This window comes from Etheostoma spectabile, chromosome 15 (assembly GCF_008692095.1).
Source record: "Etheostoma spectabile isolate EspeVRDwgs_2016 chromosome 15, UIUC_Espe_1.0, whole genome shotgun sequence".
NCBI classification, from domain to species: Eukaryota; Metazoa; Chordata; class Actinopteri; order Perciformes; family Percidae; genus Etheostoma; species Etheostoma spectabile.
Window position 1 is genome coordinate 23,164,205 of NC_045747.1, and position 14,713 is coordinate 23,178,917.

The 14,713-nt window shown below is 43.4% G+C and overlaps 1 protein-coding gene across 1 annotated transcript; it reads right to left on the bottom strand.

Moving 5' to 3' along the window:
• Positions 1-2,957: 2,957 nt before the first annotated feature.
• On the bottom strand, positions 2,958-7,706 carry pdcd7 (programmed cell death 7). The gene is made up of 5 exons (XM_032538016.1): positions 6,471-7,706; positions 5,561-5,699; positions 5,151-5,381; positions 4,966-5,053; positions 2,958-3,297 (listed from the first exon to the last, which is right to left on the bottom strand). The coding sequence occupies exons 1-5, from the start codon at positions 7,488-7,490 to the stop codon at positions 3,165-3,167; spliced, it is 1,611 nt and encodes a 536-aa protein (XP_032393907.1). The 5' UTR covers positions 7,491-7,706; the 3' UTR covers positions 2,958-3,164.
• Positions 7,707-14,713: the final 7,007 nt, after the last annotated feature.

The window sequence follows — 14,713 nt, forward strand, 5'->3', positions numbered from 1 at the left end:
GGAAGTGGCTGGGGTCAAAACTGTGAACATTCTTTACTTACTTATTAGCGTTCCAACCCTGAAGGGGTGGAACTCTACTGAGTTTGAGCCTTGTATTATTATTATTAGTAGCAGTATTAGCATTATTTTTGTCTAATGCCAAATTACCAGAAATTGTGTGCAAAGGCTTTACAAGAATGTGGAGGCATGTGCTCTCAAAACAGAATCATCTACCATGATGGACCTTTGCTAATACAAATTATCCATAAGTCCGTGAACAGTTGGTCCAATCATGAACCATTTTGGAAGAGACATCTGACATAAAGAGCAAAGAGTGCATATCACGCTTCCAAATAATACAGCCACAATTATACTAAAAGAGAATATGTGTATGCAGACGAAAGACTGAATACTATCATTAGTATAGCATGGACACTGTACCTTTATCCTTCTTTACGAGTGTTTCTCTTTATTCATTTAAAAAATTTTACTAAACTGACCAAAATATTCTTCTTTAAAACCATTCATCTATTTTTCTAAGTTTACAATCAAGCCACAATCATACCTTAAAACGTGACTTATTTTGAAAAAGTGTCCCCATATAAAAGAAATACAATGCTTTTGTACACTTGTTAAATTAGCTGAGCACTGGTAAAGCTCATCTGCTAACCCTGACAGCAACACACCTCAAAAATATTAGCTAAGCTCAACATACTTATCTGAGACTCACCTGACTGTCCCTGGTCTCCCTGGTCCTTACCTGAGACTCTACACCTAATTGTCCCTGGTCTCCTTGGTCCTTACCTGAGACTCTACGCCTGACTGTCCCTGGTCTCCCTGTCCCTTAGCTGAGACTCTACGCCTGACTGTCCCTGGTCTCCCTGGTCCTTACCTGACATTCTACACCTGACTGTCCCTGGTCTCCCTGTCCCTTACCTGAGACTCTACGCCTGACTGTCCCTGGTCTCCCTGGTCCTTACCTGAGATTCTACACCTGACTGTCCCTGGTCTCACTGTCCCTTACCTAAGACTCTACACTTGACTGTCCCTGGTCTCCCTGTCCCTTACCTGAGACACTACACCTGACTGTCCCTGGTCTCCCTGGTCCTCACCTGAGATTCTACACCTGACTGTCCCTGGTCTCACTGTCCCTTACCTAAGACTCTACACCTGACTGTCCCTGGTCTCCCTGTCCCTTACCTGAGACACTACACCTGACTGTCCCTGGTCTCCCTGGTCCTCACCTGAGATTCTACACCTGACTGTCCCTGGTCTCACTGTCCCTTACCTAAGACTCTACACCTGACTGTCCCTGGTCACCCTGTTCCTTACCTGAGACTCTACGCCTGACTGTCCGTGGTCTCCCTGGTCCTCAGTTCTTTCTGCCTCCTTTGACTGTGACATAGTGATATATGAGGACTTATTGTAGTTACTTGGCATTGTGGTGTACTGAAAAAGGATCTTATGTAAAAAATTAATTCTATCTGGGCAACAACACAAATCTCCAAAGAGGACGTATATTTAACTGCAGCAAACCCACTGATCAGCCACTTAACATCATATTGAGCAAAACACAACCTGTAGATCTTCAATATTAACCCTAATATCAGTTCACACACACGTTAGGCTTATCGCCGTGTTAACATTAGTTGTAGTGGGTGCATTTCTGTCCAACAAGCTACTAAACTTAAACAAGCTATAACGTTACATTATATTAGCCTACACTAACATAGCAAACTTTTTTTGTCGCCGGCCTTACAGGCAGTGGACCAAACTGCTGTGAGGCAAGGGAAAACATTTTCTAAACTTAAAAAGCAATTTTTTTGAAGTTTGTATTGTTTCAATACTTACACAGATATTTTGTGTAGAAATCATTATGTTATTTACAATGCACAGCATGTTTTTTTTATATTTCTGGGGGGGAGGGGGGGTTGCCGGGTTATGTATAAAAAATGATATACAACCCCGCCAAATCCCAGACATGTTGTATCGTGCGGGACCAATATTATCATGAGCTGAAATATGACAGGTCATTTGCGGGGGAATTTTTACTTTACAAATTACAGACATAGGCGATTCACGCAGGATTAAGTTCTCAGAAAACCTCCGTATTCATCTAGAGCTCACCAGGTATTACTGGTCCTGTGTGAATATGGCTTTGAATAAAGTTGAATATGTACATTAAAATAAACTCCATAAACAGCAAATAAATTGGGGGATTTTAAATGTATCATTGCTACTTCCAAAATACCACCAAATACTTTCTAAAAGGAAATGAAGCCAACCTGAAGCTACAGTGGGGCGCGAATGTTTCGGCACCCCAGGTATTAATGTGCATAAAGAAGCCAAGAAAAGATGGAAAAAATCTACAAAAGGCATCAAATGGCAGATTAGACATTTGTATAATGTGTCACAAAAAGTTAGATTTTAATTTCATCATTTACACTTTCAAAATAAAAGAAAACAAAAAAAATGGCGTCTGCAAAAGTTCGGGAACCCTGCAGATTTTCTGGCATGCACCGCCCCCTTTGGAAAGCTGAGACCTGACAGTGTCATGGGTTGTTCTCAATCATCGTCTGGAAAGACCAGGTGATGTCAACCTTAAGGTTTTAAATGCCCAGACTCACCTGACCTTGCCCCAACAATCAGCACCATGGCTTCTTCTAAGCAGTTGTCTAGAAAACTGAATCTGAAACTAGTTGTCACTCACAAAGCAGGAGGCTATAGCTTTTTGTGACATATTACACAAATGTCCAATCTGTAATTTGATGCCTTTTGGAGATTTTTTTTTCATCTTTTCTTAGTTTGTTTATGCACATTAATACAAATTTTTACCTGGGGTTCCCAAACCTTTGAGCCCCACTGTATGCTGTTCATGTGAGATTCAATAAAAGCATATGAACCAGAACAGAAAGATCCTGCAGTTCTGACCTGTCTTCATTTATTAGATCTGACATTAAGAGTCTGACAAGCTCTAAGACAATAACACATCACAGGTTGTATTATCTCATGTTCTTATTCAAGTTCACAGAGGGTTTGGAACAAACAAACAAACCTCTATCAACTACTCTACTCATTAAAGTCTTATTTCCATTTCTTCTTTGGCTGGCTTTCTCCTCCCAGAAGCTGGTTGTTGTCACAGTCACTTGGAGTGGGCCTTGCCACTCGGATCAGAGTGGGCTGTGTCACTCGGAGTGGGCCGTGTGCAGAGCAGAGGCCCAGGCCTGGTCTGATGGGGCCTCGGGCAGGACCCAACCCTGAGGAACCGGAGAACCGTCTGGATGTTCCGCAGGAACCACAAAAGCATCCCATTGTTTCCTGAAAGTAGAACACACTACCAGTTATTATGTCCTCCTCCAGGTCATGTGATTAGTATTGTTGCCTAAATGATTAGTTTCTGGCTCCTGGTGTTGGTCATGCTGCCCAGTCAGCTCTCCATCTAAATGAGACCCAGGATACTCACTGGTATCTCTTTATCTATAAAACTACCACACTACCTAACAGAACTTCTCTGTTACTAGAGCCCAACCGATATATCGACGGGCCGATATTATTGGCCAATATTAGGCATTTCCCAATTTGTCGATATTGGCATTTATAATGGCAAATTTAAATATTCATTAATCAGAATCATTTATAATGACAAATACATTACTCTGATAAGTGAATATTTAAAATATAAAAACAGAATTTCAACCATGTTAGGAGCGTTGTACACCAAAGGGCGCTCTACAACGTCCCTGTTGGCAGCACTGACTCTCTGATGTGTTTTTGTTCAAAGGACTTTAAGTTTCATATCTTAAGTTTGTATTTTTATACATTTTATCTATCAGAACTTTAACATATTTTGATGTTTCTTTGTTCTGTTGTGACTAATGTTAGGGAAATCTGTTTTGTAATGCGTTTCTGGATTTTTATTTTCAAATATATATTGGCATATTGGATTTTTAAATAACAAAATATTTGTATCGTTATCGGCCTTCAGAATTTTTAATCGCTCGGGCTCTGTTACTCAGAGGATCAGACTCGCTCTGCTGACTGGTCTTTTGATTTTAGTGACTCCTGGAACAAATTACCGCACTTCCTTTAAAATCAACTGACTTGTGCTTCTGATTTTGGACCGACCTTCTACCTGTAATTGCTTTATATCATTGTATTTCTTTTGTATCCTAAATATCCTAATTTATTTATCAAACAATTTTTCCAATTAAAAATGTTTTAGTGTCTTTCTATGTTCTTATGATGGTGTTGCTTCCTTTTCGGTGTTTTTGTTTGTCTTTTTAACTCGATGTTGTAAATGAGGGCCGCCCCTTGATGATCTGTTGAGTATGACTAAAGGTTGAATGAATGAATTTTTTAGTGTGGTCAAAGCCCCATCTGCCAACATGAAGGGGGTGTGTCTTACTACCTAGACTGCAGTTAGCTTAATGCTTTCACTTCTTTTGCTATTCCCTTCACAATAAAAGCCCGACTTAAAGTCTATGGAAGGTAGCTGCAGCGGGCAACCGTTGTCTAACTGGAAACTAAAACCTCGCCTACTGGATACTAACATTACAACAAAAATCATTTCCCTGGAGTCAACGAGCACTAGCCGTACGTTTGTCACACTCACTTATAAGATCAATAACGTTACCAAAAGTAAAACGGCTTTATAACCTGCAGTGGTCTAAGCAAGCAAATATTATGAAGGCCTGTTTAAATAAATAAAAAAATTAATTAATTAAACAATGTACTTTGGCCACCAGATTGATGGGCTTGGGGCCAGTGGTTAAACTAATTAGCGTCCATCCCTGCATTGTTCAGTCATTAAAAGGCAAGTCATGCCAACATGCTTTCCCACATGATTTTATTTAGTTACAGAAGGAAAGCAGAAGCACTTTAACCTGATGAATGGCATCTGAGAATTGTTGCTCTGTCCTGTTTGGGCAACATAACTCTGATTTATGATTGTTATTATGCCAAAGTGAAGTGAAGATGAAAACCAACCTGATATGTAGCAGAGCATGCAAAGAGTGCTCTGCCTCGGTGTAATACTGTCTGAAAGGCTGCAGCACCGAGTTGGCAGGAAGCTCATCTGAGTAACAAACAATATAAAACACACACGTCATAAACACACACGCGCACACATGCACATGATTGAATTATACTGCTGTTAAACCATGGACTGTTACCTCCAAACAACATGGCATCCACTCTGCGTTTCCTCTGCAGCTGTCTTTCCCGCTCCTTCTTCCCTCGTTTCTCCTGCTCTCTCCTCCTCTCCTCTTCCTGCTCTCCCTCCAGCATCACCATCAGAGCCTTCTCCTCGGCTGAGTACACCGCCGTCCTCCTCTTCATCACACCGCTCAGCTGCTGCAGGCGGCTGCTGAACGCCTCGTCACAGGAACGCTCTGTCACAATACCTGCAGCACGCACGCACACACACACACACACACACACACACACACACACACACAATTTTGAATTGACAGAGAGAGGTGTTCTGTAGTGAGAGGAGAAGGATATTTGTGACCGCCTGGAGAAATCCACAACAGGTGTGAATCTACACTTGTGCTGGTGTGTTTTTCACTGTCACTCTCACCTTTTCTTGATGCTGCCTCTTTCCTCAGTCTGCGCAGTTTCTCCAGAGACCTCAGGATTTCCTGCATCCTCTTCACGTCTGCCTGCTTCTTCCTCACCTCGCAGAGAACCGAGTCTGCAGCCAGCTTCAGCTCTAACTCCTGACACACACACACAAAGAATTTTGATAAATGATCATCAGCAATGTAGATATAATGACTGTGGGTAAAGGCGAATAATAGAACAGTTACAACAGTCTGGTAGGTTCAGAAAAGGACAGTTTTACTGTAATGCAGCCTTTAAAACCAGAAAAAGACAACACTTATGTCATGCGATATCCAAAATTTAAGATGATATCTAGTTTCATATCACAATATCAATATAAGATCAATATATTGCCCAGCTCTAGTTTTAATTATAGGACTTGGATTAAGTTAAACTAAAGACATTTCAATAAAATGTTTAATGCTTTTACCATATTTGAATAAATATCCCCAGACATCACATGTCAACAGTTACAGTAATATGAACAAATGATGCTTTGCATGCCACAAATTAACTTCTAGAACAGAGGCACAAACCTAATTTCTTAAAACCAGGGCAAAATTAAATCAAAACTATCTGCATGGCCAGATACAATTGCATGGGGTTCTCTCCGTTTCAGTTGAATCACAAAAGGTAAAAAATGTAAAATGTTAATCTCAATATGTCCGGAAGGAAGGCAGATGTAAGTGAGCAGACAGGAGGTCAGTGATACTAATGTTGCTGTGTCTGCAGGCTGTGGCAATACTATGCCAACACATTCAATACGATAACTTGTTTTTTAAAAACATATCTAAGGATAACATGCATGAGTTTGCTTTACATTTTTCCTATGGCCATGGAGACATAACATGAATACATGTTAAATCATCTGATACATCCGTACTAACCTTCTTCCTTTCCTCCACTAGGCGGATCTGCTGCATCCTCCATGTGTTTATGGCAGCCTCTTTGTCCGCGATGCGTTCCTCTCTCTGGGTCTGCTCCATCTGAAGCTCCCTCCTGGCTCTCCGGCGCCGGGCCCTCCTCTTAGCAACACGGGATACTTTCATTTTCCAACGCTCTAAGCACTCACTGGAAGCAAGGACTGTCAGTCTGTCCTGTAGCTCTCTCTTCACCTGTAAAGCCTTTAAATAAGAGTTGGCCCAAACAGACTCATTCTCCACGTTGTTCCTCAGAGTTTCACAGGACTCTGCCAGCTGGGAGACAATGTGAGCTGCCCCGTACAGAGCAGCTCTCAGCTCCGGGACAGAGCTGCACGGAGTCGCTCTCTGCTCCGGGGAAGAGCTGCACGGAGCCGCCCTCTGCTCCGGGGCAGAGCTGTGGGGCGTCTTGTGCCGGGAGTGTAGACTCTTAGAGTTTTTTTCTCTCTCTTGTAGGAAGCGTCCGAGCCACTGTTGATCCTGCCTCCTCTGAAGGACTGTTTCATCCTCAGGAATCCTGTCATCTTTACCCTGCGGAGGAAACCAAGCTCCACTAGCAGAGAAATCCTCATACTGATGCGGTTGTTTCTGACTACTGTCCGGGCCATAGCCTGTAGCCTGAGGACAAGGTCTAAGCTGCTGAGGAAACGCTCCCCTGCTGCTGTACATGTTTACCGGAGCGCTGGGCACCATGTTAGGGAAGTGTCCGGGCGGCGGACAACCAAAAGGAGGTGGGGGGACGGAGGGGTCGAATCCATACGGAGGGGCCAAGCCCGGCCCTCCGAAACTTCCTCCTCCGGGAGACGGTGCTGGAAAATCGCATCTAAACCCGTACGGGTGAGCGTCATATCCCTGGGAAGGAGTCCACGGTGGAGCAGTGTGGCCCGGCTGAGTGCTGCTCGGCGGGGCTCTGTTCGCGCTGTAGCCGCCTCTGTAGTCAGGAGACGGCTGGGCGTCTGACAAGTCAGGCTGATACATGTTGTCCATGGCGCGAGACTCCAAGAGTCCAAGACTACACCGATTCTACGTTACGTACAATGCCGAACAGTTACCTTACTCTTTCTCTCTTCACAGGACCAAGCTGCCGTCATCGCTGCTGTTTCTACTTCTTCATGGTTTATTGGTGGTTGGCAAACCAATGAGTGCATTACCGCCACCAACTGGACTGGAGTGTGAACGAAAGCTAAATGCAGAAAAAAATAGAAAACAAATGAAAAAACGGGATTCTCTTTACTGTTCAATTTCTCTTAAAAACTTAATAATGTTGTGACATACAGTACAGGCCAAACGTTCGGACACACCTTCTCCTTCAATGCGTTTTCTTTATTTTCATGACCATTTACATTGTAGATTATCACTGAAGGCATCAAAACTATGAATGAACACATGTGGAATTATGTACTTAACAAAAAAGTGTGAAATAACTGAAAACGTGTTTTATATTCTAGTTTCTTCAAAGTAGCCACCCTTTGCTTTTTTGATAGCGCTGCAAACCCTTGGTGTTCTCTCAATGAGCTTCATGAGGTAGTCACCTGAAATGGTTTTCACTTCATAGGTGTGCCTTGTCAAGGTTAATTAGTGGAATTTCTTGCCTTATTAGTGTAGTTGGGACCATCAGTTGTGTTGTGCAGAAGTCAGGTTGATACACAGCCGACAGCCCTATTGGACAACTGTTAGAATTCATATTATGGCAAGAACCAATCAGCTAAGTAAAGAGAAACAAGTGGCCATCATTACTTTAAGAAATGACGGTCAGTCAGTCCGGAAAATTGTGAAAACTTTGAATGTGTCCCCAAGTGCAGTCGCAAAACCCATCAAGCACTACAATAAAAATGGCTCACATGAGGACCGCCCCAGCATAGGAAGACCAAGAGTCACCTCTGCTGCTGAGGCTAATCCGAGTCACCAGCCTCAGAAATCGCAAGTTAACTGCAACTCAGATTAGAGACCAGATGAATACCACACAGAGGTCTAGCAGCAGACACATCTCTAGAACAACTGTTAAGAGGAGACTGCATGCATCAGGCCTTCATGGTCAAGTAGCAGCTAGGAAACCACTGCTAAGGAGAGGCAACAAGCAGAAGAGGTTTGTTTGGGTCAAAAAACCCAAAGAATAAACAGTAGACCAGTGGACATCTGGGCTTTGGTCTGATGAATCCAACTTTGAGATCTTTGGTTTCAACCGTGAAGCATGGAGGAGGAAGTGTGATGGTGTGGGGGTGCTTTGCTGGTGACAATGTTGGGGATTTATTCCAAATTGAAGGCATACTGAACCAGCATAACTACCACAGCATCCTGCAGCAACATGCAACATCCCATCCGGTTTGCATTTAGTTGGACCATCATTTGTTTTTTCAACAGGACAATGACCCCAAACACACCTCCAGGCTGTGTAAGGGCTATTTGACCAAGAAGGAGAGTGATGGAGTGCTGCGCCTCCACAGTCACCGGACCTGAACCCAATTGAGATGGTTTGGGGTGAGCTGGACCGCAGAGTGAAGGCAAAAGGGCCAACAAGCGCTGAGCATCTCTGGGAGCTCCTTCAAGACTCTTGGAAACCATTTCAGGTGACTACCTCTTGAAGCTCATCAAGAGAATGCCAAGAGTGTGCAAAACAGTAATCAGAGTAAAGGGTGGCTACTTTGAAGAAACTAGAATATAAGACATTGATTGATTGATTGATTGATTTTGATTGATTGATATATTTATTTCGAACATGCAAGAGAAAGTGTATACAAATAAAATAATAATAAAAAGAAATAATAAAACAAAAAAATTGGAGAGAAACATAACAAACAAAGTATCCTTCTTTAACTCTATTACATGTGCGAAAAGGAGTAGGAAGAAGTAAAACTTATGTACTCCTACCCCTTTAATTCTTGCATTGCTTTACAATATTTATAATTATGTTGCTATATATATATATATATATATACACATACCTACACAAATACATACACACACACATGTACATAAACACACAATTACACATACATACATATATACATACATACATAGCCACATACATATACACATACACACACACACATATACATATATATATATACATATACACATATATATATATATATATATATATATATACACACATATACATACACACATATATATACATATATACACACACACACATACATACATACATACATATACACACACACACACCTACCCTCATATATATATATAAATAAATAAACAAAACAAAAAAAACAAACAAAACTTTCTACAGTGCTTCTTTATACTTTCTAAAACTAATTTCTTTGTACATTTATTTGAAAAGGAATATGTTTGGGCATTGCTTTAGGTTCTCATTTAGTTTGTTCCACAATTTAACTCCGCGCATTGATAAACATAATCTTTTCCTTGATGTTCTACATCTATTAATCTTAAAATTTCCTCTTCCCCTTAAATCGTACCCTCCCTCCCTTTCAGTGAACATCTTTTGAATATTCCCAGGCAATAGGCTATTTCTTGCTTTGAACATGAATACTGCAGTTTGATATTTAATTAAATCATGATATTTTAGCAATTTAGACATTAGAAATAATGTTTTCAGTTATTTCACACTTTTTTATTAAGTACATAATTCCACATGTATTTATTCATGGTTTTGATGCCTTCAGGAAACGCATTGAATGAGAAGGTGTCCATTTTGCTGCTGTCGGGGAGGCTTTCCCTCTGAAGTGTCTGTGGGTTTGTTCAACTGTTTCTGTCTGGTTACAGTGTGTACATTTTCCAGTTGGGTGTTTGCTTTTTTAAGATCATAAATAATTGTGAATATTTTGTTTTATTTATCTTATTTATTTGATTAGGACAATGCACATTAATGAACATTTCTGTAAATGCACCAGTGTTAGCTAATTGGCCATTTTTCAACTGTAGTCCTACCTAGGATGCATGTCTTTTATGGTGGGAAGAAACCGGAGCACCGGGAGGAAAACTCATGCAAACACGGGGAGAACATACAAACTCCTCACAGAAAGGCCAGGAACGACCTGGATTTAAACCAAGAACCTTCTTGCTGTGAGGCAGAAGTGCTAACCACTTAGCCACCGTTCTGCCTAATATGACTGATAATGAGACCAGTGATGATATTTTCTTCCCTACGTTTAAAAACCCACCTTCTTCCCATCACGGTTGTCACTGCCCGATGTGAGTCGAGTGCAGATGTGAGTTGTGCATGCTCAGATTTAAATGGTTTAACGTTGCGATTGACCGATATGGATTTTTTTCGTGCCGATGCCAATACCGATTTTGTTTTCATCAGCATTATCTGATGGCCAATACGGGCTGCCGATTTTTTTGAGCCAAGACTGCTTTTGCTCCCTCAATTTACATCATAAAAATGTAAAACCTGTACTGCCACCCTGGATTTATTTTGATCTGCCATTTCTTTCAAAATACTAAACAAAAACACAGATGAATGTCACTTCTGCAATCATCTTACATTCATATCACCCAAATGATGTGTGCAATGTGCATCATATGGATGTGTGCACAACATTCACAACAAAGCCTTGATGATGCATCAATTACAGACATATTATAAGACAGATATAATCGGGTCATCCCTAAATGTCCTTTTTCAACACATTTAAATTATTTAAGAAAACAATAAACCTAAAAAGTAACCATGGAAATAAATTCAATTCAATTTTATTTATAGTATCAAATCACAACAAGAGTTATCTCAAGACACTTTACAGATAGAGCAGGTCTAGACCACACTCCAGAATCCACAAGGACCCAACAGTTCCAGTAGTTTCCTCCAGAGCAAGCAACAGTGCGACAGTGGCGAGGAAAAACTTCCTTTTAGGCAGAAACCTCGGTCAGACCCAGGCTCTTTGGAGGCGGTGTCTGACGACCGGTTGGGATTAGAATGAAGAGTTTGTATATATTATTTATATATATATATATATATTTGTATGTACATAAAGTGCTTTATTTGTAATTTAAGACTGTTGTGGTGCTGGTGGTGGAGGGGCAGTGCATGGTCTGCATGTGAGCTGGCTGTCTGTAAATAATGCTATTGGCGAACACAGCAGCAAATATCGGCCCGATGTTAATGATTCTGCTCTTCGCAGGGAGCTGAAAAGGCTGGTTCGGGATGATGCGGCGCTCTCACTGCTTGATGTGCGTTTTGAGGCCATTAGATGGGAGCTGGAGGGTAAGCCTAACGGGTGAGACCAGAGGCATTCAGTGCCCTCCTTTTGTGCTGTGCAAAATTCTAGAGTTCAGGGCCAAGTTGCTAATTCTCCTACTCTTTCTACTACACCACAATTAGCTGAATTAGTGGCCAGGATGAAGAAACAGCAGGACCAGATTAATCATGTGAGTCAGAACCTTTTACAAATGCAGCCTCCCCCATGCCCCCATGGATTTAACCGGCTCAGTACTGTAATTTGTTGACAGTGCCAGCAACCAGGTCATTATGCCCGGGATTGTGATAATGAGAGGGTCCCTTCTCGGTCAAATAACTTTGTCCGCACTCCTCCGGCTGTCGCTAGCACTAGCTCCCTCTAATGTGCAGAGCCAAACATTTGGAGGGGGGTTCAGTGGCTCAGCAGGTGAAAGTCAGGTAGACGAGACAGTGGCAGATCGGTTGATTGCTCCTTGCCCTCAGGTGACTGTTAAATTGGCAGGTGTAGACATAAAGTGTTTGCTTGACACAGGCTCTATGGTATCTACCATGGTGGAAAGCTTCTTTAGAGAAAAATTCCAGGACCAACTTCGGTCCTGCCATTGGTTGCAGTTGCTGGCTGCGAACGGGTTGGATATCCCATACCTTGGTTATGTGGAGTTAGATGTTGAAGTGTTTGGCAAAAAGATGCAAAAGCAAGGTGTATTGGTAGTGAAAGACCCCCCTTTGCAATAGCATTACCTGAGGTCCCCGGTATCTTAGGCATGAACATCATTCATGGTTGTTATGAGGAGCTTTTTGACCAATACGGCCTTGGTCTGTTTGACCTTTCAGCAGTTTGAGATGCCCTCTCACCTTGGCAGCAAGCCCTTCAGTTGTGTCACCAGACAGAGACTCAGAAACCAAGCCCACAAGCAAGCCTCGCTAGAGTTCGCGGTAGAAGAGCAGTTCACATTCCAGGGAGTACTATGAAAGTGATAGTTGCCACTTGTTCCACTCGTTTTGGGTCCTCTCGTTCAGTCCTGTTAGAGCCACTGACCACCAACAGTCACCTACCTGAAGGGCTGTTGGTGTCCCCTGCCTTAGTTCATGTTACTCGGGGCACCGCACACGTACCGATTGTTAACGTAGGTACCTCAGCAGTCACTCTTCCCTCTTGTTGCCCATTAGGGTTGTTGACAGAAGCAGGAGTCATGAGCTTACCAACGGGGGTCAGTGAGATTGGGTTTGAGCAAGTCACGGCCACAGTCAACTCTCAGGCGGGGAGGGTTAGCCCGGTGCAGGAACATGTCAGGAACCTTGACTTAGGGGTTTTAGCCAAGGCCGAGCAGGACCAGGTAAGAACACTGTTGTCAAAATATGAGACAGTTTTCTCTTCTTTTGAGGGTGACCTTGGCTGTACCAATCTTATCGCACACGACATCCCGCTACTGGATGATGCGCCGGTAAGGCAGAGGTATCGGCGTATTCCCCCTTCTGATTATGAGGCGGTGAAAGCGCATATTCGCCAGTTGCTAAAGACCCAGGTTATTCGAGAGAGTAGTAGCCCCTACGCCTCCCCCATCGTCCTGGTTAGGAAGAAGGATGGCAGTATTCGGCTGTGTGTGGACTACCGGCAGCTAAACCGCAAGACCCGGAGAGATGTTTTCCCTCTCCCTCGAATAGATGAGTCTCTGGATGCACTGTCAAGAGCTAAATGGTTCTCCACCATGGACTTGGCCAGCGGCTATAATCAGGTACCGGTAGCAGAAAAAGACAAGGAAAAGACTGCCTTTTGCACACCCTTCGGGTTTGAGTTTAACCGGATGCCGTTTGGCCTGTGTAATGCACCAAGTACATTCCAGCGCCTTATGGAAAGGATGTTTGGAGCACAGCACTGCCAGTCACTACTGCTGTATCTGGATGACATCATTGTGTTTTCTTCCCGTGTAACGGAGAATCTGATCTTGGAAGAAGGTGTTTCCACGGACCGAAGTAAGATCTCTACAGTGGCTAACTGGCCTCAACCCACTAATGTGTCTGAGCTCCAATCCTTCTTAGGTTTTGTCAGTTATTACCGGCGGTTTGTGGATGGGTTTTCCAAGTTGGCCGCACCGCTGCATCGTCTGGTGGCTGAACTCTCAACAACCGGGACACGAAAAGGGCGAAGTGCATCCCTGGAGGGGGCCTGGTCGGAGCACTGTGAGAAGAGTTTTCAGGAACTGAAAGGACAGTTAGTGAGTACTCCCACCTTGGCTTTGGCTAACTTCTCCCTACCGTTTATTCTCAAAGTTGATGCTAGTCACAGTGGGTTGGGTGCAGTGCTGTCGCAGGAACGAGATGGGAAAGTGAGGCCCGTGGCCTACGCCAGCCGAAGCCTACACCCTGCAGAGAAAAACAACAGTTCTATGAAGTTGGAGTTTCTGGGCATGAAGTGGGCCATGACCGAGAAGTTCAAGGAGTATTTGTGGGGCCAGAAATGTGTGGTCTGGACTGATAATAATCCTTTGAGCCACCTCCACACTGCAAAGTTGGGTGCTACTGAGCAGCGCTGGGTGGCTGAACTCAGCTTTTGATTACAGTGTTCGGTATCGCCCTGGCCACACTAACAAGAACGCAGATGCACTGTCAAGACTACCCGTGGTAGCAGCCACTCAAAGCATGGACCAAGCCCTGCCTGGGACAGCATTACCAGCCACCTTACAGTCAGCCACTGGAGAGGGTAAGCCTCATTATGCTGTGCAGGATGCCAAGTTGGGCAGAGAGAGAAGAACTGAGTCCACAGGTGCGTAGACTGATGCCTCGGTGGAGTCGGGTGGTGCAAGCAGAGGGTCTCCTATACCGCCGGCTGCTCCGCCCTGATAGAGGAGAAGTGATTCACCAGTTGCTGTTACCTGAGAGCCTCAAAGAGGAAATCCTGATGCACCTCCACCAAAACCACGGCCATCAAGGCGTAGAACGGACCACTGAGCTGGTTCGGCGGAGATGCTATTGGCCAGGGATGGACCAAGAGATAAAGCAGTGGTGTCAAAGGTGTGAGCGGTGCACTATTGCCAAGTTGACGCACCCC